Source organism: Elgaria multicarinata, chromosome 2 (genome assembly GCF_023053635.1).
Source record: "Elgaria multicarinata webbii isolate HBS135686 ecotype San Diego chromosome 2, rElgMul1.1.pri, whole genome shotgun sequence".
Classification (NCBI taxonomy): domain Eukaryota; kingdom Metazoa; phylum Chordata; class Lepidosauria; order Squamata; family Anguidae; genus Elgaria; species Elgaria multicarinata.
In genome coordinates, this window is record NC_086172.1 from 108,416,929 (window position 1) to 108,442,599 (window position 25,671).

Here is a 25,671-nt window from a genome sequence, read left to right on the forward strand (position 1 = left end):
TGAAGGCCTAACATACCACATTCACTGGGAAATGGGCACAGTGGAGTGGCAAGAACCAGTTTGGACTATTTCTCCTACTAAAAATAGGAGAGAAAAGACGACTGGAGGATCACACAATGGGGGCATTCCTACAGGTGTTTGGTACAGACTAAAGCTGCTTTTTCCAACCTGGTTCCTTCCAGTTGTTTTGGACTTCAGCTCCCATCAGTCTCAGCCAGCATTTCCAATAGTCAGGAATCTTGGGATCTGGTAGTCCAAAACATCCAGAGGGAGCCGGGTTGTGGAAACCTGGATTAAAGGCTAACTGCATTGGGGTGGAGAGGGTTTACAAAGTGCTCTTCCCCTATGCTATTATCCCAGCTGAGATATTATCCAGGGAAGGGTTTTGTTTATCCTGTTTCCATAAGATTTTCTCAGCAACATTACCAGAAATCTTCCCTATTTATTTATTTTATTTCTATAGCATCCAATAGCTGAAACTCTCTGGGCAGTTCACAAAAATTTTAAACATAAAAACACAAAGTACAATATAAAAACTTAAACCACAATTTAAAAGTACAACCAGAATAAAACCTAACAGAGATTTAAAATACAGATTTGAAACAGCAAGGCTTCTAGGATGGTAAAATGCTAAAATACATGGGAAATAAAAAGGTCTTCACTTGGCGCTGGAAAGAGTACAATGCAGGCGCCAGCCGAACCTCTCTGGGTTCTTCCCTATGGATGTATAAATAACTTTTGGTTCTCCCTCAACAATTGCCCCTGAATACGGGGCGTTTTGAAGGAAGCAAACTGTTTGTGAGTATCAGTTTACCAGTAAGTTGCAATTTCAGCTAATTTGTGCAGCTAAATTCCTAACATTTTCCTTACACCCCAGCTGATGATTTCTAGCCAATATGACTAACCAAAGCCTTTAAAATGCCACTGTGGAGAAAATGCATTAAACTAGTTGCTGTCAGGTTAAACAAAATCCAGGGAAAGGGGTTTTCAAAATATTGCTAAACTTATTTTGCATGCTCAAGGGAAAATACATACATTAAATTAAAAAGTGGGAATAGATGGCAAGGAGGAATATACAGTAGAGACGGTGATACACTGAACTGTTGCTGCCAAAAAGCCTTATTATCTTCTATTGATTTGTAAAGAGTCATTGTAGCATATCTATAGAGCTTTTTTTCTTTTTCTTTTTTGCCGTACAGAGAGTTATTGTAATACATTTTTCTCTGTTAATATCATATAATATGAGCAACCGATACATCTTCAAACAGGTGATTCTAGCTATGAGTAAAATCCAACAGAAGTCCCACTTAGGTATATCCATTGAAATGAATGGGGCTTAAGTTAGTCATGACTAAATCTCACTCTAAGTAGGTGTTACGTTGGATTGGCCAGCAACAGTTGGCCAATGTTCTATTGGCCAACTGTTGGCCAATAGAACAGTTCTATTACTGTTGCAATTTGAGAATTGTCCTCATGTGTTACTCAATACTAATGATTCTCAGTCCACATACATATGAGAAACAATCAATTTTCAGGTCAGCTAAGCACACCAGATACCCACAAATCTCCCTCTATTGAACAGTCCTTAGTCTTTTCTTCCTGTTCCTGCACTATATCTTAATAGCTTGTTAAGTAAGTCACCCCTTCTCCATCTCAGACATACAAGGAAGAAATGAAGCTCAGATAAAATTCTTAAAGCATTTTCAAGAAAGGAAAAGTCCCATGAAGTCCAAGCTCATAAATACTAGTGTCATAAATAGAGAAAGCAAACAAAAAAATGTACAAGGCAAAGTGCCAGTTCTTCACATTAATACACGTACAACACAAAACTCTTGGAAGGCACTGTGCTTCCTAGAAAAATGAATCAATAGTATATCTCTTGCTAATGAGCAAACAAGGATAAATATTCAACCAGGTCATTTAAGGCCATTTTTCAGAAGAGACTGAACAGAACACACATCACTGAACTCCATGCAATTTAGGAGAACACACATGTTATCAGAAACAAAAATATTCCCCAAAGAGATTGCAAGAATTTCCCTTGCTTGGACATTACCTAGAAGAGAGGAGAGGAAGCATGTGTCCTACCTTGATTGCGATGAGAGCCCATATGATAAGAGGAAATTCTGGGGGAAGGGGGAACTTCTTTTGAGTATCAGTCAGCAGATCAGATTGGAGTTATGGGGCCTCCAAGTAGACAACTTGCTCCAATCAGGTCTGGAGGTCAAGTGGGGTCTTATATCTCTTTTAAGCCACTCATTCTCCCAGGCTTCACCACCTTCTTAAGGACTGGAAAGTCTTAATAGAATTGTCCTCTGGCCTTCAACTTTGTAACCAGTCACCTCTCAGTCAGTTCATGGCTTGTGCATTCCCTTCACTAGTAAGCATGCAATGGACAGTGTGAGACCCACGGTGTAAAGAGGGCAAGTTCCTTGTGGAAATCTGGCTTATGGAGCATTGTCTCGAAAGGACATAATTCAAGGGTCTCTAGTTCAAGGGTCTCCTGATAGGCTCCAAGTCTGTGTTCAGGTTCAGTACCTCCTTGGCTTGTGCTGCTGGTCCTCCTGATGAGCTGCCTCCTTGTCCTCTCTGTCAGTGCCCACGCTACTACTTGGGTATCATGATAGCATGATTCATTCATGTTTCCTCTCTCCCCCACTTCTATAGAAGCAACCCGAAGTGACAGAGAATGAAGAAGAGAGAATACCTTAACTGTATACTAAGAATGGTATATATTTTGGGTCTTAATGTATTGTTCTTTGAGGTCTCCTTTATTCCTGCGCTACTGCCTTCTCTTCTTTCCTCCCAAATGCAAGGGGGAAATGTGGTTCATCACACCATTTTCAAGCCATGAATTTAAACTAAACTTTAGAATGTCACAGCACCAAAAGCATTTGGGCTTTGTGGGGTACTGGTTGTTATGCTAAGAAATTCACTGTCAGTAATTTTGATCAACTGAGAGGAAGAGGAATTTATGCTTTTCCAGACACTTGCATCACCCATACCAAAGCTAGACACAACAGAAAGGGAGTCCTTCTAAACTGACCACACTCTCATACATTAGCACCAGGTGAGGATTTTCCATTCCCTTACCAAACAATGTAACTTAAAGATCCATTTAAAGTACTCACCACTATTACAGTAAAAAATAAAGACCCTCTAGACTGGGGGCCTGGGGGAGGGATTTAACCAAGCCCTGAATCATTCAGTATAAAATCAGACTTCGAACTTCAGTTAGAAGAACATCCCTATGCATGTTCTTCATAACCACATAAAACCAATTTCAAAATGATAGGTGATCTAGCTTGTCCAAGAAAAGACAAGAAAGACCGAGATGGTCAAATAGGCTAACATCACTGGTGAAATTCACTAATATGTAATCCAACAGGATTGTGTATGAAACACATCAATATTTTTGAACAACTATCCACATAAGCACTTCAGCCACAGAGATAGCTTTTCCATCAATTTGATAATAGGAGAGAGCCAGCTTTTGCAGTGCCTCACACATTCCGAGACACCATGTGCAGCCATAAACCTTAGTGATACCATTCTCAACAGTTATTGATTTGGTCTTCAGCTCAGAAAGATCACTAATATCCAGCACACCATCCTTACCATCAGCCTAAAGCAGCATGACTGAAATTTATATCGAAAAGAAATCATAGCCAGAAAAATGACACCTTAACATGCTAAGAAGCAAACCAGTCACTTGGGACCTTCACAATGAACTTTCCATCTGTCTGGGTCATCTGAACTATCTTGATACAAAATCAAATGGGGATATTATCATTTATGCTACCATGAAGATTGAACTTCACAATGAGACTCTCTGCCTGGTCTTTGTTTTAACAGAACATTTCTCACTAGATTACAATCAAGTTACTTTGCAGAACACATTATTTACCTTCACAATAGGCAGAATCCCCTTGGACAGAGACATAACCACTTTTGCATTCACAAGTAGCTCGTGTGTTCCAATTTCTGCACTCTGAGTTTTCTCCACATCTGTGTCCTTGTGCACAAAAATTATGACCTGAAATATGAAATATATTCACTATTGTATCAAACTGAAAGCAATAAAAAGCTGCGTCTTAAATCAGCACAAAAACTAATTAATTTACATACACTAAGGAAACCTAAATTAGCACTACTGTTATTTATACACATTTCCCCCCCCTTGAGAGCACATATGCCCTTTATTATCTACATTTACACAGATACAATTCTTTTCTATAATTTTCTTCACCAGTTTTCTTTATATGCTGCATTCGTCACACCTCTTTGAATAACAAAACCATAATATAACTCAATCTCCTTTAGCAGGGGTGGAGATCTCTAGATGTTTTGGACCACAACTCCCAGTATTCCTGACCATTGGACATGCTGGCAAGGGCTTCTGGGAGTTGAAGTTTAAAGTAACTGGAGATCTACCTTCTGCCCACTCCTGTCCTACAGCAAGGGTGAACAACCTGAAACCCACCAGATGTTTTGGCTACAACTCCTTCACCATTGGCTATCCTGGTCAAAACATTTGGAGGGCCACAAGTTGCCTTCCCCTGCCATAGAGGATCATGTACAGTCATGTTTATGTGGAGATACTAATTATAGCATAACATCAAATGGCAGCTTAATGACTCCATTTACCCAGATCCAACAATTTTCTGAAAGAGACACATTTTCACTTTCTTCCTAAAATTGCCTAAAGACTGACCTACTCTACTATGGCCTACTCTTGATGGCCTTGTAGGCCCCTTCCAACTCTGCTATTCTGATTCTATGATTCTATTCTATGATTCTGTGACCTAACCACACCTTGCAGGGAGGGAAATTTGTAGTTGTGGTATTACTGCCATCAAGGCTGTTTATGTTTTATTTGTCACTGCAAGGAATTGGCGAACACCTTGCAGATTTAGGAGGATAAAAAGAATTTCACATGACCCAAATGAGGTAAGTCTTAAAATGTCACAAAACAAGATACCAAAATTCTCTACATGTCTACTCAGAAGTACATCTCATTGAGGAACTCAAAAGAAATAGTGATATAGATCCAACAGATATTCTAATTGCAATAGCTAATCAAAGTCTTATTTAAATGACAATGAGGAGAAAGTAACTTAATATCAAAACAAATGAAATAAACTTCTTCATTACAGTAGTCTATATTCTTTTTTAAAATGGAGCCAAAATGCTTTTCCTTTATGGAGAATCAGAATGTTGTTGTTTTTCTGATTAGCTTGTTTTTGAGCACTCTAGCTAGCCTAAGCTTTGCTCTTGGAGAGCTTTTTAAAAAATCGTACTGTAATCTTAAAAAAAAAAGTTTAACTGTCAAAAAATTTACTTGCTTCATGCACTCTTGAAATTGGAGAACTCGTTCATACCAGGGATTTATGAATAACCTTCAAGACTGCTCCTTTTTATATATGAATTACACTTTGCATTATGATTGTCAAAGCCAGATTTACATGAAATGAACTTCACATCCCAGGCTATATATCTTCACACTTTACTGCTGAGAATCCAAGTCTTTATAGAATTTTTGTCATATTATTTGTAGAAGTTACTCCACAAGATGGAGTTAATTTTTTAAGCCCATTTATTAAGTCCAGTTGCAATGACATCATTTCATGTAATTTTATAATTGAGGACTGACACATGGTTTCAACATAGTGCTGGCTGCGTTAGCGTGTGTGTGTGTGTGTGTGTGTGTGTTAAAGAAACTTATCTACAGAGGCTTCTACACACTTGGTGTCATGTATAAATCAGGCCACTGGTGTCTGCGGTTGCAGCACTAGCACACTAATATCACATACTCCTGAACTTCAGATCTCCAGCATAGCTGGAATGCATTCAGGCCCCAACAACTCATTTCAGTCTGACTTTCAGCCTGGTTCTGCAGTTAAGGTTGTCCAGTGGATGATCTACACCAACTAAGTCCATTGGTTATCCTGGATCCCTAGTGATAACAGCAGGGATTCCTCTCACTGTTAGCTTTGCCTTCCTCCAATGGGAGAAGACATGGGGCAGAAGAAGCCACCCCGGCTAAGGGCTCCAGCTAGTTCCTTGGCCAGGGAATGGATATCGGAGGGAATAGCCTGCTGAGGGCTGGGGGGCATATGCTCCCTTCATCTGAACTTGTTCCCTCCTCCTGCCATAGACCATGGTAACTTCTCGGTCCATTTGCAGGGATGGGTCTGTGATGCAAAGGGATGGGTCTGTGACCCACTGCTCTACTGCAGGGGGTACAACTGTTTTGGCTTACAATCCTAAATGGTATAAATAAATGGTGAAGTATGATGGGAATTGAAGGCAAGAACATCTGCAGGGCCACAGGTTGCCCATACCTGCTCTACTGCATGGTGCTTGGCTCACAGCTTGCTGCAAGGATCTCTCTTATCTCCATGAAATGTTAATATCTACATGAAACTGTTTGATGATGATGATTTATTGCATTTGTATACCGCCCCATAGCTGAAGCTCGTGCAGATAAGGTTATGCAGAGATTGGGAGGAGGGGCTTTCTCAGCCAAGGAAACTCAAGGTGGAATGAAGCCTGATCCCAGACCAAGGTTACAGCTGGAGAAGTGGTTCTCCAGACAGTGGCTCAGCCAGGGAGCCTGCTTTGTTTCACCCAGGCTTTGCCTGTCTTGAGTGCCATTTTTGGTAGAAAAGTCAGGGTACAAATGAAACAGATAGATAGATAGACAGATGATAGATGCCCAGGTGTAGTAAATCCCACTGAGTTACTGGCTATACTCCTCTTTCTTGTTCCCCTGCTTAACTCTTCCATTGCCTTCCCTGTGTGGGAAAAGTAAAGCTGGAGTGATGTGGGCTCAGCTGGCTTCACTCTTCTATCACCTTCCCCATGAGGCAGAAGCACAGCTTTCATCCTGAGAAAGAGGGTGGGATGGTCCAGACTGGCAGGCCAAATTGTCCCCCCAGACCAGACATTTCCCCAGCCCTGCCCTACATGGTCAAAAGCAAGGATACATATTTCCCAAATGAGTGTACCCCCATATTAAGATATTTAGAGGTCCTGTGGTATGTTCTGCCACCAGATTATTTTGCATATGCATGGTTGCATCATCCATCGAAATTAATGCTGAAAGTTATAACTCCTAGGAAGAAAGCGAGCATGGACTCTTCCTGCATGCTCCACAGCAGCCATGTTTGCAGTAATAGATTACCTGGTCAGGGCAATGGTTACTAAATGCTACTAAGAGTTAGTCCTGTTCCTCATAAGTAAATAAAATAAAGCTTAAATCACTGTGCCAGCAGTGCTAACATTCATTCCTTATTACCATTGCCTCCTCTGCTGTCAAAATTTGGATTGTAAGGTTCTTGATTAGGAAACTTTTTTTCTTGAAGTCTTATAAAACTATGTAAGGGCAAAAATGAAGCTTATGCATGGGCTCTCCCTCACTAGAGGCATTCAAGAGGCAGCTGGACAACCATCTGTCAGGTATGCTTTAGGGTGGATTCCTGCATTGAGTAGGGGGTTGGACTCGATGGCCTTATAGGCCCCTTCCAACTCTACTATTCTATGATTCTAGGTTGAATAATTCCAAGGAGATTGGGACCCTAATCCTGCTAAGATTAGTCATTACCAAGCTTCAGTGACAACAATTATGCTTAAATTAGTCATGACTAACTTGTTCCATTGGTTTCAATGAACCATAGTCACAACTGGCTTTAGCTGAATTGGGGCTTAGGATAACAATGTTCCTTTTTTGTAGTGCAAGCTCTTAAAAAGTAGGATATCACAAGCATATTTATAGGAATTCTCAGAAGGGTACATTTATTTTAGACCTTTCACATTTATTTTGGTTAAAAAAATTTTTTTTTTTTTTGGTATCAGCCGCTGAAAATCTTAATTTCAAAAGTTTCAAAAAAGAAGTTTTGCCTAATACAAGTTTTCACACTGTGGGATTGTCTGAAGAACAAATAAAATCTTTATATTAATTTAATTCCAACACTGGTAACAAGGCAAATGAGCACAATCTACAATAACAAATAGCTCAGGACGTGTTCCGAACAATCCCCTCCACCCCAAGATAGAGGTCATAAACACTATTTAAAACCTTTGAGTTACAATTAGATACAACTAGAACTTTGACAGACTGGTGACCTCTATGCCTTCTTCAAATATTACAGCTGAATACTTCACCAGTTTCATCAAGGTTGCTAGTGCAATTTTTCTACACTTGGCTTTCCTTTGATGAGGGCATCCTTATGTCTTTATTACAACTGCTTCCACTAGATTAAATTTTGCTTTAAGTTATTTGGCTGTGCAATGACCCATTTATCATTTTAAGCTAATTATAACAGTAATCAAATTCCATGCTTCAGGGAATAGGTAGACAAGCTCATTTCACGTTGGTAAAGAATAGTACAATTGGCTAGGTCTATATCCTTCCAAATTGTTCTTCCAATTAGGTATAGGTTATGATTCTCTAAAACCCAAATACTTTAACAGACTTATACTTACTCTCCAAAGCTACTTCATCTGCAATCTATGCACTTGGTTAGGAATAATCCCCACTGAACTCAGTGTGGCTTACTTCCAAGCAAACACAGATATGGCCTTAGATATAAACCAACTGCTTTATTATGTAATCCCTTCTGACCGTCCCAGATATAGGATTATATGAAGAAATATGTGTATGATCCGACGCCAGTGACTGATTGTTATACAGTTTTACATGATCACTGCAGCTTCAAATAGTACTGGTATGATCACAACAGAGTGTATAAGGCAGACTTTTGGTTAGCCTGTTAATTTTTCCATATGAGACAATGGAAAAATGGAGACAATCAGGAAAAGCTAATTTCAAGGTGTATTTTGTGTGTGAACTAGCCCTTAGCCAGAATAACTAAGGCAGTAATCGTCAAGCTGCAGGACTATTCCTGGGTAAATTGTATATCATTTGCTATGGTAGTATTCAAGAAGCAGAGCAATCTTCAGCTTTTTAGGGGAGAATGCAAATTCATTTTCATCAGCATCCAGGTTTGTTGAGTCAACTATACTGTTAGAGAATATCACCATCAAAATATCAGAGCAAGAATAAGCTTTACCAATGCATATAAGCACTACCAAATAGGACCACAGCATTTAGGGTTACTTTGGAATGAGCCCCACTGAACTAAGTGTAACTTACTTCTGAGAAGACATGGTATAGAATTGTACTGTTCATTTATTCATCAGTTAGAGTGAGCAAAATATTTTTAACTCAATTAAAACATGCAAAACATTTTAATAGTTATTTTTAATGTGGGCCTATTCAGACAAAACTTCAGGCTCTGTGGTTAGCAAAACTGTGATCCTCTGGGGTTAGTACTAACCACAAGCCGTGCTATTGCACACAACACCCTAAGCCATGGTTAGAGCCACTAACACAGCTGAATACAGTCCGCCTGTGGTTAGTGAATGAACAGGGTTTAGCAAAACGCATCGCACAAGACACTTTAACCCTGCTGCTTAATTAACCAAAAGCCTTAACCAGCAGGCTTTAAGGTGTCTTCTGAACAGGCCCAGTGTGTGCTTAAAAAATTACAGGTTACAATCACATCTTAGAAAAAGCCTTCCTTTCCACTCAGGAGAAAATGCCTCTCCTATGGTGGTGCTATGATGTTGCTTGCATAAACTATGTGAAAACAAAGGTATTTTTTTTATTTCTTCAGAACTATTGTTTTATTCATATTGAAATTATACTGTCAATTAGTTACTTAAGCAAATCAATGTATATATTTACATATTTAAAAAGTGAAACTACACACATGTATTTTGCACTCAAGAAGCTGCTCCCAAGTACAAAATTTGCAACTTTGCAATCCCTGTCATTAGAATCCTGCATGCAACAGAGCTATTAAATCCATACTCCTCAACATCTATCTGGGACTTAAATAAAGCTACATTCTAGAAAGAATGCAAGGCATATTTGATTTTGCAACTTAGAAAACAGAACTCCTTTTATTTTCTTTATACATAAATGTTTCAAGTCCAGTCTTGGGGCTAAACAAGATGAGAAATATGCTAATTGAAGTGTCTCCTGAAACTGCCAATGGAAAAAATATACATTTCTTTTACATAAGCAGTAAATGTTAGAGACACATTATTGATACTATACTAGTGACTTCACTACACACACACACACACACACACACACACACACACACACAGTAACAGCACAATCCTAGACATGTGCTCTCAAAAATAAGTCCCACTGAGTTTAACAGGGTATATGTTCAGGTAAGTGGATATAGGATTGCATCCTCAGGTTGAATTCTGTATCCACTTATCTAGCAGCAGGTCTGGGCAGAGGGGAGGCCAGTGGGGCCAGTGGGCATGATTTTGATTTTGAGGGGGCCTACTCCAAGACCCCTGGGCAAAGTTGCTTGATTGTTCTGTTATTGTTGATGAATTTGGCCAAAGAAAAGCACGTAAAGCATTTCTGAATGTGAAGAAGTAATGTCTTACATGTATCTTGAATAAAAGTGCTTGTCATTACCTTTTTATAAATCGTTCTAGTTCATATGTATTTAGAACTGATTAAAAAATACATAATGAGCCATTTGAAACGGGGCCTACATATCCTATCTGGCCCGGGCCTATTACCAGCTTTGCCTGGTCCTGTCTAGCAGTAAGCCTTATTTATTTATTTTATTACATTTATATACCGCCCCACAGCCGAAGCTCTCTGGGCGGTTTACAACATTATTTACTTAACTGAATGGGTCTTACTTCTGAGTAGGCATGTATGATACTGCATGGTAAAAGACATTCAGCCCAGTAGGTGAATTCTTTGTGTGTGTGTTTTAAAAAATTGTGAATATCAACATAACAGAATTCTAAACTGACTGACTAACTGCCTACCTAGGACAAACTAAAGGCCCCTAAATTAATATGATACACAGTGTGTGAAAATTACTTTACCCAAAAATATTTTAGAATATACAATTACTCATTCTCTCTCAAATAGAAAGGTTATTCAATAGTCTTTGTTTTGTAGGGACTGACAGTGTGCTCAAGAAACTAAATAACAGACATGCCTTTGTCAAAATCTGGACACTGAATGGAAGAAAATGCACACTCACATCTGTCACCAAGTAACATTATCATCATCATCCATAATTTAACAGTAAATTTTTACCAAGGATGAGGAATCACACACAGAAAAACGATTAAGCTGCAATCAAGAAATTGTTCTGCTGTTCTATAGTGTTTTGATGATTCCATTTCAAACGAAACTATTTTTTTAACTGCAACAATCAATACCTATTAATTTGGTTGCTCATGATCATTATACACTGTTGTATGTGTACCTCTATGGCTGTGCAGGGGGATAAGCAGCTCTGCTTTTAAGAAGCAAGGTGCTTGGGGGCAGTTTGACTAACAAGTGCTGCATGGGGCTCAGAGAGATTGGAAGAGAGTGCCTGTAGCTGCACATGACACATTGCTGAGATCACCTCCATCGTTTTGATTATAACTATAACCAAATTATAGTATAATTAGAACTCAATTAACGTTGATCAAAGCAAGTATTAATAATGAAAAAATAACAATATTTACATTTATTTATTTATATACTGCCATCAATGTGTACAAATTGCATCTCTCCAAAATAAGATGGTACAAAACATCACTGCCAGGTTATTGACAGGAGATTGGTCCTGGCAATATATTTATATCTGGTTTTGCTTGATTTGCACTGTTTACCAGTTTGTTTCTAGGCTCAATTCAAACTGCTGTGGTGGTTTTTACCTTTAAAGCCCTAAATTGCTTGAGTGTTGGATATCTTAAGTATGACCTTCTTCCATATATTCCTCCCTACATACTGCGTTCAATATTTGAGGCCTTGCTTCAAATTCCTCAGCTTTGTGAGGTATACACAGCAAGCAATACTACTAGTGGGGCACTTTCTGTGACGGCCCACACCTAATGGAATGTCTTCCTGGTGAGATTTGGCAGAGTTCAACACATTGTCCCTTTTGGTGGTTTGTTAAAACATAACTGTTCCAGAGGGCGTTTTGCTGAATAGTTTCCTGATTTGTGATTTTAATACTTTTCTCTTTATGGCTCTTGATTTATCACATAATCTAATGGTTTTTATGCTTTAAAATTGCTATTTGAACACCACCTTGAGTTCAGTTAGTGGGGAAAAAATTGTAAATAAATAAAATAAAATAAACTATAACATGTTGTCCTTATGCTAAATCTGATAACTTTATAAAAGAATTCTGATGCTGATTGATATTGCAAATGTTTGATTTTATAGATGGTGAACCTCAGTTAGACATGTAAAATTTGTACAAAGCAACATCATGAAGTTATGCAGGAGGTCTTTCTGATCCAAAACAAACGCTCTACTTGGTGAACCACACTAAGAACCAAACTATACATTACGCTAATTGCGTAGCTGAGGGTTAGGTTTTTCTTTACTCTAATGTAAGCACAACCAGACACAATTTGGATCAAGACCACTGCGCACTGAGAGAACAGAATTAAACCTTTCCCTCCCACCATTTCCCCTTAAATCCTGCCCCCAACAACACGTGGAGGTTTTAAAAATAATAAATGGAGGCATTTTTTTTTCTTTTTTCACCTAGGGAAGGGATTAGAGGGGGTGTGGAAGAAGGAAGGCTTAATCCCCCCCTTCCTGGTGCACAGTAGTCTCAGTCCAAATAGTGGTGACACATACTTGCATTAGAAAAGCCTAATCTTTGGCTCTGCCATGAACATCTGCTCACATCCTACTTACCTTTGCAAACGCTGCAGCACTGATTCTCTGGGTGGATGTAGTCTTTTTCTGAGCAGTTCAATGGAGGACACGTCTCTGTTACTTTTACTAAAACTCCATTCTGAAAATAAATAATGTTTTAGAGTGTGACACTGATGAAAATGAAAGTGACAGAGGGGGTCACATAGTTTTCAAGTCTACAGCACCAGTGATCTTTACCAACAACAAGCAACAGACAGTAAGTAAGCTAAATACATTTTTGCACCATAACATCAAATAATGACTTAATCTACTCAGACACTTCTATTCCCACAGTTTAAAAGAAGGAGTGTTACTCTTAAATTCAAGGCTGTACTGTTGCTTACAATTTCTGTAATTTGTTTAACTATTTGCAGGAACTGAAGGTATCCATTCATGTTTTTCCTTCATGTCCCATTAGTTTTTGGTTGTTTTGTTTTTAAAAAATTTGGGATATTGATACTTTGTATTCATTCCTTTGATCCCAATACAGATAGACTGGAAATATAATGTACATATGTACCAAGCTTCTATTCCCAGTTGATTAAGGCATAATGCATCCCAGTACAGTAAATGTCACATATGTTTAACAACTGTCAATTTAAAATCTAGGCCACACTTGGCGTTCAGAACTTATATACTCAAAAATAGAGATATTCAAACCACAAATCACCTTTTTTAAAAATAAAATAAAATAAACTAGCTCAAATAAAATGAAAGTCAGGTCACCCTACTCCCGGGGGCAACATCATAACCCTGGGATGCCATGGTTCCAAAACCTACTGCCAATGGAACTACTGTTTCAGATGTATTATTGTAATGTGGCAACACTGCAGCAGCGGTAGCTACAAATGTCAGAACAAAACACTGGAGAAATAGGAAGAAAAACAAGCAGAAGCTCATTGGACCGCACTTGAAAGACGTGATGCATGCTACAGGTTACCTATAGACCAAAGGCCTACAAACTATGGCCTTAGCTAGACCTACGTATTATTGTGCGGCGGAGGGGTGAAGATCTCATGATGTTTTTATCGCAAGATCCCCCCTCTGTTTACACATGGCATGCGACCTTAGAGGGAGAGGCGTCGTGCCCACCTTTTTTTTAATTTTTAAAGAGACCAGAGCACACAAGCACTTGTGCGCAAAACGTAAGTACTTTCTTAAAAATAATTATTTTCCTTGTTCCTCCCCACCCCACCCCCGATGGGCGCAGAGCTCCTGAGGAGCTCTGCACCCTGTACACAGGTCCCAGCTCCTCGCGAGGAGCCTGGACAAACCGCAGTGCCCGGCCACATGTTGCGCAGGCTCAGGCTCAGAGTGTAGGGCAAGATCCCAGGGCAAAGGAAGGATCATCCCTCCCTGATCCCCGGATTCCCTGATCCTGGGGATCACCCCAGGATTTCACTCCGTCTAGCAAAGGCCTAAATCTAACAAAATGGTATCTGTCTGGTCAGCAAGGACCACATAGCACTTGACAATAAAGAATTCAGCATAGCCATTCTTCTTGCTTCCCAAACATTGTTGAATAATTAAAGAAATTAGTTTGAAAGAGATGGTGATTGAAAGATTGTGGATACTGACTTGTATAGATAGTATCTATACTTGCAAAATAAGATCTTAGCATTCTTTTCCTTTCTGATATTCAGCAATACTTGGTTGACACAGAATGGTTTCCAAACGGAAAACATGTGTAGACAACAAGCACTTATGATGACCCCTTACAAAATGGGCAGCAAGAAGACAAAATGAAGAGTGTCTGAAAATTAGCTTCAAGATTCTAGCATGAAAAGGTCAAAAGCAATTCAGATTGTATGCATGCCTTCACTACTGAAGAGTAGAAAAACATGCACAGGTGATAGGGTACTCAAAATTATGAATGTATTGTTAAATGCTATGGTACAAATAGTACTTTGTCTTGCAATAATTACTGACGATCTTGAGTTGCAGCATTATTTACAAATGCATTGCTCCTAAGGATACATATTAGCCAGTTGGATAGGGTGGGAGTGCTATGTATGGGGCCCGGGGAAGTACCAACATAGGGAGTATAATGGCAGCTGCTGTGCCAACACTGAAACTATGGTAGGGCTGGATGTCTCATATATTGTGTAATACAATCACACTCAACACTGAAGCTGATAGAATATAAATATCATAAATAAAGAAATAAAGAAAAGAATTAGGTACCCTTAATACCCGTGATCAGTAGCTCATAAGCTCAGATTTTTGTGGCTCATGTTCAAATGTAAGCATGTTGAGAAATGAGAGGTTTTGTGTGTGATATATTAGTGAGGATGTAAATCTGGGGTCTCCAATGTGGTGTCTGTGAATGCCAATGTTCTCATGAACACCTCAGTCTTGGTGCCTGCCAAACTCCCCAATTCTCTTGATTTTTATTTTATTTTATTTCATAGTTCTTTGAATTTAAACATTTTTTAACTGGAAGGTTGGCTTGTTGCAAAGCAAAGTGCTGCTCTCCAGTGCCATTTTTATTTGTATTCCAAAGAGTGGTTTCATGTTTTGGGCTCATTTGGGACATTATTATTATTATTATTATTATTATTAATAATAATAATAATAATAATAATAATAATAATAATAATAATTATCCTGCCTTTTGTCCAATGCTGGGTCTCAAGGTGGCATTACAAAATTTAAAGCATATACATTTAAAACCTATAAATAGAAATATACACAGTTAAAATATATTAAAAATATTCCAATATTAAAACATTTAACCATTTAAAATGACAATTTTAAAAGTCCTTGGCATAGACAGAGGTCCCAATTATTCTCCAAAGGCATGCTGGAACAAAAAAGTCTTTGCCTGCCTCCTAAAGCACATCAAAGAGGAAGCCAGTCTAGCTTCCCTGGGTAGATTGTTCCAGAGCACTGGAGCAGCCACTGAGAAGGTCCTCTCCCGTGTTCATACCAGGCGAGCCTGTGATGGTGGTGGGACTGAGAGAAGAGCTTCCCCTGAAGATTTCAAAGCACAGGCAGGGTTGTAAGGTTATCTTTCAGATAACCTGGATTCAAGCCGGATAGGGCTTTATAAGTCATAACCAGCACTTTGAATTGTGCCCGGAAACAGACTGGAAGCCAGTGGAGCTGTTTTAACAGTGGAGTTGTATGCTCTCTGTAACCAGCCATGGTCAACACTCTGGCTGCAGCTCTTTGAACCAGCTGAAGTTACTGAACACTCTTTAATGTGTTCAGTAACTGTAGAGTATGTTACAGTAATCCAATTGTGATGTACCTAAGGCATGTGTCACCATGATCAGGTCTGACATCTCTAGGAACAGGTGCAGTTGGAACACTAGCTTTAACTGTGCAAATGCACTCCTGGCCACCGCTGAAACCTGGGCATCCAGGCTCAGGGCTGAATCCAGAAGCACACCCAAGCTGCAGACCTGTGTCTATAGGGAGTGTAACCCCATCCAGCAAGTTACTTTATACTTAAGTTCTTCAGCAAGTTACTTTTCTTTTAGTTTCACCAGTTTAGCTTCTATGAAATGGCTGTTCTTTGACCAGCCATGCCCATCATGGCAGCCATTTTATGAATGGGCAAGGCAACCCTATGGAAGCCATTTTGTGACAGTATGTATGACACCCTCTCAAAATTCCAAATGCCAACCAACCCAAAAAGATTGGGAACCCCTGAATTGTAACTACAGTCTCAGAAATCCTTTTATCCCTTTTCAAGTCCATCATAAATCGTCTTTGAGCATTTTCAAACATGAATCTTAAAAGCAATTCCTTGCTTCAATAACTTCATAATGCAAATGCAAAACTAAACCAGGCAGGAATGCCTCTATATTCTGACATATATAGATATTGTTTTTATACTAACCTTGCATTTTATAGTATAAAGTTAACCTGTTGCTGACATAACCCTAAAATGACATAAACACCAGAAATTTACAAGTGTTTGATAGAAAACTAGGAATTTCAAGTTCAGAGTTCTTGGGATTGTGCAACTCATGCAGGATTTCCTTAGATATACAGAAGTGTTTACACATTTTAATTATACAAGGATCAGAAGTCAGGTATTGGACATTTCATTGCATGTGACAAAAAAGGGTTGTGTAACTTGGAAGGCTGTTTTATGTGGGTTTGTGATATTATAAGACATACGTGTCTATAATAAATTGAAAATAAAACTCATTAACTTTTGCCTGTAAAAACTCTAGTCTTTGCCAGTATGCACGTGTGTTTGTTGTTCCATAAGTAGGGACCAATTTGCTGTTAACAGCCTATGACAAGGGCTGGCACTACCATTAGGCCAACAAGGCAGCCACCTAGGGCGCAGACCTCAGAGGGGCGCAGACTATGCCATGTAAAGTGACCCTCCCCCCATTTGCAAGCATCTCTCTCTGCCGATGGCAAAGCCCATTCTCCCCACGCCCCCTCCCTTCCATCCTAGCCACAGACTTTAGTAGGTGTCCATATAGCAGGTGATCAAAGTTCAGCAGGGCGTCCACAGACAAGCTGCTTTCTTCCAAACATGTATTATTATTACTACTACATTTTATTAGAAAGTATACATATTTTGATGGACTAATTGTTATGAGTTAGCGAAGAGCTTAGTATCACGAATCCTATTCTTACTGGCATTTGGCATTATTGTGAAATTGGTTTGTTTGTTTATTTCTTTATTTCTATCTTATGGTGCTGATAACTGTGGGTTCAAAGGAGTTGTTAAGTGTGTTCGGACCCTACCTCTGCCCATGGCAGCCATTTTGTGGTAGTGCCCAGGAGAAGATGATCAAATTGCCAAACGGGCTCCAAAGAGTGTCTACCTTTTAGAGTCTAATTCATCACCTTTGCTGATACCAAGGCAGACCTCCAGTACCACAAGCAAGGCTTCGCCTGCTGTAAATTCTGCCTCACTTCTATACACTATACAGTCCTATGGTAATAATTGTGAGCAAATGACCGATTGCATGGACTGTATATAACACATATTTCCACCAATTATTATTTTTGGGGGGGGGGTGCGGGGTGCAAGTAGCTCGCCTTGCCTAGAGTGCAAAATAGCCTGGCACCGGCCCTGCCTATGACCTTACACCGGGGATGGGCAAAGGAACATACAAAGGTGCCTTAGTCCATCGACACTGACTGGCAGCAATGGCTGTCCAGGGTTTCAGGCAGGATTCTTTCCTCACCCTTCCTGGAGAAGCCAAGGATCGACCCAGGAAGCATCTGCAAGCAAAATAGGTACTCTGTCATACTGTCCTTTTTTTTTTTTTTTTTTAATAATTTTTATTCATTTTCAACACTATATAAACATAAATGAACATTTCCAAAATATAATTGAAACAAACACAATAAGAAAAAGAAATACATCAAATATCTGCTTCATACATATTGAATAATTGTTGAGTACAAATATCAAAAACTATTACATATGCCTTATCACACTACAACATTTTCATTCTTAACATAAAAGTGCACCCCCCACCTCGGGATCATTCTTGAGTCCAAAATCTAATCGTTTCTTCTGATGGTGGTTTCCCATTTCCCTTAGTAAACACGAACACTAGGAACTGTTTCCAAATTCCTTCGAACTCATTTATTTTAGTTACGCCTTTTCTCCACTTAATATTACATGTCAGTTTATCATTAATGGCTATATCCCATACTACTTTATACCACTCCTCAATAGAATATTCCCCTTGGATCTTCCAGTTCCTAGCTATCATCAATCGTGCTGCAACCAACAAACTCGATATCAGCTCTATAGTTCCTTTTCCACACTTTATATCTTCAAATAGTGACAGCAATGCTATTTTTGGTGTTTGTTCTATTTTCATTCCCACTATTTCTTCAATTTCTGAGAACACCATCTTCCATAATCTTTGTACATATTTGCATTGCCACCACATATGTAAATACGTTCCTTTTTCCCCACATCCTCTCCAACAATTTGCTGAATGTTGATCACTTATCTTGTTCAATCTAACCGGGGTTAGGTACCACCTCCATAAAATTTTAAAATAATTCTCCTTTATTCTTACTGATAAACTTCTCAACACTCTTTGTTTCCATAGTCCCTCCCAGCTCTGTCGCCCTATTTGTATCTTCAAATCTGATTCCCAAATCACTTTCTCTGTATTCTCTCTAAACTCCTTCTCTAACAATATTTTATATATTTCACTCATTAATCCTTTTGAAACTATACTACCTCCTTTTCCTTTCTCCTTACTTACTACTAATTCTTCAAACCTCGTCATCTTTCTGCACATTCTATTATCTTTAATCCACTTTTTATTCCATTGTTCTAATTGACCATATTCTAGCCAAGATAGCTTCTTCTCCTTTAACAAATTTTCCATATCTTCTCTTGTTTTAATATCACTTACCCAATCCTTTAATTTTATTTTATTTTTCTCTTTTAATATTTTACATAATCTACCCTTTAGATCCTCTGGGAAATTCTTTAACATTATTATCGGTGCTAAGGGAGAGTTGCTCGGAAGCAGCTTCCCTTTAAATTTGCTCCAAATTTCCCATTGAGTCCTCAGGAGTGGATTATCTATACTTCCAACCCATTTTCTTCCTCCATCTTTAAAAAAAACATTCTCCAGATTCATCTCTACCTTACTTATGATTTTTTCTTCCATCCAGTATAAATCTCCTACTCCCATAATTGCTTCTACAACATGTCTTAATCTATTTGCTACGTAGTATAATTTTATGTTTGGGAGACCCATTCCCCCCTTTTTTTGGCTTAGGTACCAATTATTTTTATTCACTCTTGCTCTCTTTTCTCCATTACAATATTTATTAATAATATTTTGCCAACTTTTTATCTCGGTTTCTGATATTTTTATAGGTAGCATCCTAAATACGAAATTAATTTTAGCTAGTATCTTCATTTTTATCAAAGCTATTCTCCCAAACCAAGATAAATTTAATCTTTTATATTTCTCCAATTTCTCTAATACCTCCTTCTTTAACCTCGTTAAATTTTCCCTTTCTAAATTCTCTAGATTTTTTGTAATTTTAATTCCCAAGTATTTAATCTCATTCTTAACTTTCAATTCCATCCCCTTAAATTCCCAATCCTTTTCTTCCTTCTTAGTATAGTTAAACAACATCATCTCTGATTTAGACCAATTTATTTTTAACCCTGTAATTTCCTCAAATTCCCTCAACTGATATTTAATTCTTTCTAATTTTCTTAATGGATTCTTAATGGTCAATAAAGTATCATCCGCAAACATGTTTAGCTTTATCTCCCTTACCTCTCCAATTCCTTCTAATTCTTTATCCTCCCTTAGTGCCTTCGCCAAAACTTCCATAACCATTACAAAAAGGACCGGCGAGAGCGGACATCCTTGTCTTGTTCCTCTGGCTAGTCGTATCTTTTCAGTAAGTCCGTCATTTACCACCACTACCGCCGTATTTTGGGAATATAACTGTTCTATTACATTTTTAAATTTATTTCCAAATCCCAATTTATTTATAATACTCTTTAGTGCCTGCCAGCTCACACAATCAAAAGCTTTAAAAATATCTAATGCCATAATACCTGCCTTAATATTTGCTTTTTTTATTACATTTATTACATTTAAAACTCTACCCACTAAATTATGCATATGTCTTCCTACCACAAACCCACATTGATCTGCTCCTATATATTCTGCCAAAAATTTATTTAATCGTTTGGCCATAATAGATGTAAAAATTTTAGCATCCTGATTTATTAAAGAAATAGGTCTATAAGAATCAGGATTAGTCAAATCTTTATCTGGTTTTGGGATCAGAATTATCACTGAATGTTCCCATGATTCAGGTATCTTCTCTCCTGATAATATCCTATTATAAAGTTCCATTAATTTTGGAACTAAACAATCTTTGAAGACCTTATAATATTCTGGACCCAAACCATCTGCTCCTGGTGATTTACCCACTTTTAACTTATCAATAACTTCTTCAACTTCTCTTTGAGTTATTACTGACTCCATTAACTCCTTATATTCTGATTTTATTTCCTTCTTTATAAACCTTCCAATATACTCCTCCACCTTTTCTTGTTGAATTTCTTTACCCTTGTACAATTCCTGATAAAATTCCTGAAAAATTTTTATTTTAGCTTTCATTGCATGACAATAATTCCCTCGACTATCTTTCAACGTTTCTATCCCATTCCTCCCTTTTTCTTTTTGTGTGAGCTTGGCAAGCAACCTCGAGTTCTTGTTACTGTTTTCAAAATATTCCCTTTTCATATACATTAAATTCTTTTGAATCTCTTCTATATTTAAGTTTTCTAATTGTTTCTTCTTAGCTTGTATTTCCACTAATTTATATTTATCTTTACTTCGCCAATATCTTTCCTCCAAGTTTTTAATTTCTATCTCTAACTTTTCCTGTTCTGCACGTTGTTGTCTTTTTAAACTACATGTTTCTCTAATACAGATTCCTCTTGCTACAGCCTTCATGGTGTCCCAAATGACTGACCCAGCCGTTCCTCCTTTTTCATTAATTTCCCATGCCTCCGACAGTTCCTTCCGAATTTTATCTACTATTTTATTGTATTTCAATATCTTTGTGTTCAACTTCCATCTATATGCCTCTTTATAATCTTTCTTAACTGTAAATTCTAAACTTAACAAGGCATGATCGGTTACTTTTATTACCCCCATTTCCATTTTACAAATCCTCGTTGCAAAGTCTTTTGAAACAAATATATAATCTATCCTGGAGTATGTATGATGAACTGGGGAAAAGTATGAAAATCCAGGCCTATTCCCGCAAAGTAAGCGCCACGAATCTAAATAATCATTTTCTTTTACTAATTTATTCAATATAGTCATATTGTTCCTCTTTTCAGCATTAGTGGGATTTGACCTGTCCCTTTTATTATCCATAACCATATTAAAATCCCCAGCTAATAATGCATACCCCTCCTTAAATTCTTCTATTTCTTTGAACAGCTTTATAAAAAATTCTCTATGCCTCTCATTTGGGGCATAAACATTAATCAAAGTATAAACCTTTCCCTCAATTTTACCTTTTAACATAAGATATCTACCCTTATCATCCTTTTTTACCTCTTCTAATATAAACCCACTTTTTTTTGAAATCAAAGTGGCCACTCCATTTTTTTTTGATGTCCCTAATGATTTTTCATAATAGGCTAACCACTTTAATTTTATCATATTCGAATTCTCGGAGCCTTGGTGTGTCTCTTGGATCATTATAATATCTGATCCCTCTTTATTTAGCATTTGTTCTATTCTCTTCCTTTTCACGACTGCCCCTAAACCTTTAACATTGAGTGTTGATACCTTTATCTTTTTATCCATAATCACCCTTTTGAAATCTCTTCCGATCCCTTGTGCTCAGCAATTCAAACTTGCTTACATAAAAACACAAACTCCATACATAAAACCCACACCCTCCTACCCCGATCCCTCCTCCCCTACCTTCCCCCCCTCCCCACCCCCCCACTCTAATCCCCCCCCCATATCCCCGTGAGTCTAATACTCCAGCCATCTACTTTAAAGGGGGAGGGGGGAGGCAGTGCTGTGCCTGGCCGGCAGGTCTCTATATTAGCATTTTTATTTGCAATTATCTCCAACATAATTAACAATTCTCTTACTCTCCAGATGTCCCAGCCTCATTCCCTCCCCCACCCACTCCAGCCCCATCTGCTTCCCCATCCAGACCCAGCCTCTTCAGCAAATCTTTACCTTGATCCAATGAGGTTACTCTGTATTCCCTCCTCCCATATGTAAATCTTAAGAAAACCGGGTAACCCCATGCATAAGGAATTTTATTCTTCATTAATGTTTCCGTTATTGGTTTAAGACTACGTCTCCAATTTAATGTGCGTTGAGAAAGATCATTGTAAATTTGCACTGGTTTGCCTTTACACTGTATCTGAACCTTAGATCTCAATTCTTTCATAATTTGCTCTTTTTTGTAATAGTTGCCAAATTTCACCAATATGTCTCTAGTCCCTTTGTAGTTTTTCCCCCCCACACGGTGGACTCGGTCCAGATCCGATCCATCTATTGGAATGTCAGGCGTCAGCTCCTTGAACCAGTTCACGATAATTTCTCTAAGATCTTCTCCTTGCGTCTCCTTCAGCTGCTTTATTCGAAGCGAAGATCTACGAGATTGATCTTCCAAGGCGATCAAACGCAATTCCCATTCTTTAAATTGTATATTAGTTGATTTTTCGAAAGCCTCTTGTTTCTTCTGGTCCAGATCCACTTTAGCCTCTATCTTTTTGATCTTATCCGAATTTTCCATCGTTTTATCCATAATAGTACGCATTTGTTTTCTGAATTCACTCATTTGCTGATCCATTTTTTTAAAAATAATCATGTTATTTTCTGCTATAATAGCCTTGATTTCCATTAAAGAGGGAGGGTTACTACCACTTTCTTTCCCCCCTTCTGCCATGTTTCCTTCTTTATTTGGTATTGTATCCAAAGAGACTGGGTCTATATCTTCCTCTTCCTGTTCAACTCCAGGGGCTGTACTTCCCAGGAAGGAGAGGTAAGCCAAATTATGATTTGAAGGTTTCTTTTTTTGTTTATTAAGCTTTTCCCAACTTTTGATCTTTTTTTTAACGTTGGGCATGGGTCCCTTCTGGGTAGGGCATAAATCTTAGAGTCCAACTCTCTTCCTTAACAACTTATGCTGGCTTCTCTATTATATAGCACTCACAGCTCCTTCTTCACGAGGAGGGGGGAAAAATCCAGTTCACAACAGCATTCACTAGAGGGGATCAGATTTAATCACTCAAAGTCTCTCACATCCCACATCTCCCTCACCGAATGCCAAATGCAGCTTTTTTCACCCCTTCACCCCCCTTCTCGCCACGCCAATAAATCCAGTCAACCACTTTAACCTTAGAAAGCCAGCATTCCAATCGTTCCCATGTGAGATAAAGATGAGAGGTTATATCACAGATCAATGTCCAGCAAACATAAATTCCTTCTTTTTAAACTGCGTCAGTCAGCGTTTACTTTCACTTTTCATAGAGTTGCCGTTTAGACAGACATTGCATTAATCATAGTTCATCTCACCTCCCTTCTCCAAATCTCTCCACTTTCCCGGCTCCTGTTGGTTTTATAATCATTTTCTGTCAGTTGCTCAAAGATTCATGCCCATTAAAAGAGAGATAATTGCCTTTTCCGGCAAGCGCCGTTCAGAGCCTCAGAAGAAACCCGCCATCGCTCAGGCTGCCAAGCTCCGCCCCCCTGTCATACTGTCCTATGGCAACATGTAGTCCTACAGGTAACTGCTGAACTACAACTCACATCATCCCTTACCACTGGCTATGCTAGGGATGTTGCAGTCCAACAACATCTTGGGGGACCTCATATTCCCATCTGTGCCTGAGGGAACAATCCTATGCTCCCAGACAGCATTTGTGGGGGACACAGGTTTGTTTGGGTTCCTAGCTTCAGGCTCAAAGCCAGGAAACCTCACTCACCTCCCATTATAGTTGGTGCTGAGAAAACCATAGAGGTACTTCCCTATAAAGTCTCCTCCCCTTCCCTGAAGTCTCCACTAAATGGGCAAAAATGCTCACCTAACTTAAATGTGGAGCAGGAGGCACAAGACACATCCCCCTGCGCATAGGATATGAGTACCCAGAGCACTTCTCATAGGATTATGCCCTTAGACTCGAAGCATATACCACCTTCTCAATATATTATACATCACCATTGTCTTTCCTCCATTTTTTCATACTCATTTACAAAGATCAGACATTAAAATAAACATGACATAAATAGTGAAAAATATTTTAGAACATTAATAAAAACATTTAATCTCTATAACTATGAATGTTAGAACTTTGTTCCAAGGGAAGGTGACACTTTGTAGAACTTTTTAGAATTCTTTTTAGAATTCTTTGGCCATAAGGAATTCTGTGGCCACAAGGTACAGTACACTCAACATTTGGTCTTGTACTTTGATGGGCAGCCTGATCCTAAGGTAAAGTGCTGGCTCAGTTTTGTGCTACTATGTTTAATGTGGCATCTGGACCTCTGTGCACAGTATAAAAATGCTTGTCACCATGGTTTGCTGGCACAACATTTTATGCTAGCACAGGGAAAGCAGCGGATTACTTTTCCAAGAGCTAGAGAGGGAAAAGAATAATATTTTGTCTTTTCCATTGGTCCGGGGACCCTAGATGCAACTTCCTTCTGGATGAGAGGAGCAAACCATTAGGGGGAAAATCATCATAGCCAAACTACATCCTTGATTCTGATCAGCAAGCTGCTTTCACAGTGTGTCTGCAACCAAGCATTTGCCTTTTTTCCATTAATAGAGCAATTCCTGCTATTCTGTTCATTATGGTCATGAACTCATATAACAGCCAGACAAAAATAGACTTTTACAAATGTTTGAGTTTATATCATTATTTTAGCACAGAGTCAAAGCAACAATACCCTTAAAGTTGTTGTTGCTTTTAAAGTTTAAAATGGTAAAAGGTCCTCTTTGAAAGCTGAACTGAAATTCATTAGATTCTTTTTCTACAAACTGAGAGCATAACAAAAAGAAAGAAAGAAAAATGTGGTGTGAAATAGCTCTCCTTTCCACATGAGGCTGATTCACAGAGTCCAAAATGTAGAAATAATATCCACCTGTGATGTGTGACTGGACTCAGTAAAGCAAGATATTTCCCCCAAGTTCAGAAAAATAGCTCTATATATTTGACCCCAATTCTAAATTCGGAAACCATCTTATGCCCTTGATGACATCTTCAGGAGCACAACAAGGCTTCTGGACATCCCCTACCCAAAGCCCCAAGGTATTAAAAATCATTAATCTGATTATGATCTAAACAGGAAAAGAACTCTATGGAGGCAAAGAGATGATTTCGGATACAGCCTAGCATTTTTTGAGCAGACAAATTCATCTCAAATTGAACAGCATTACCAGCACCA

General features: G+C 38.5%; 1 protein-coding gene across 2 annotated transcripts in view; it reads right to left on the reverse strand.

Moving 5' to 3' along the window:
* The window catches only part of NELL1 (neural EGFL like 1), a 564,084-nt gene that overhangs the window by 344,511 nt on the left and 193,902 nt on the right, over positions 1-25,671 (reverse strand). For both annotated transcript variants that reach the window (XM_063117360.1, XM_063117359.1), the window contains exons 11-12: positions 12,758-12,857; positions 3,908-4,036 (exon numbers count right to left, since the gene is read on the reverse strand). In XM_063117360.1, the coding sequence (XP_062973430.1) occupies positions 3,908-4,036; positions 12,758-12,857 (229 nt within the window). The remainder of the gene's footprint in view (positions 1-3,907; positions 4,037-12,757; positions 12,858-25,671) is intronic.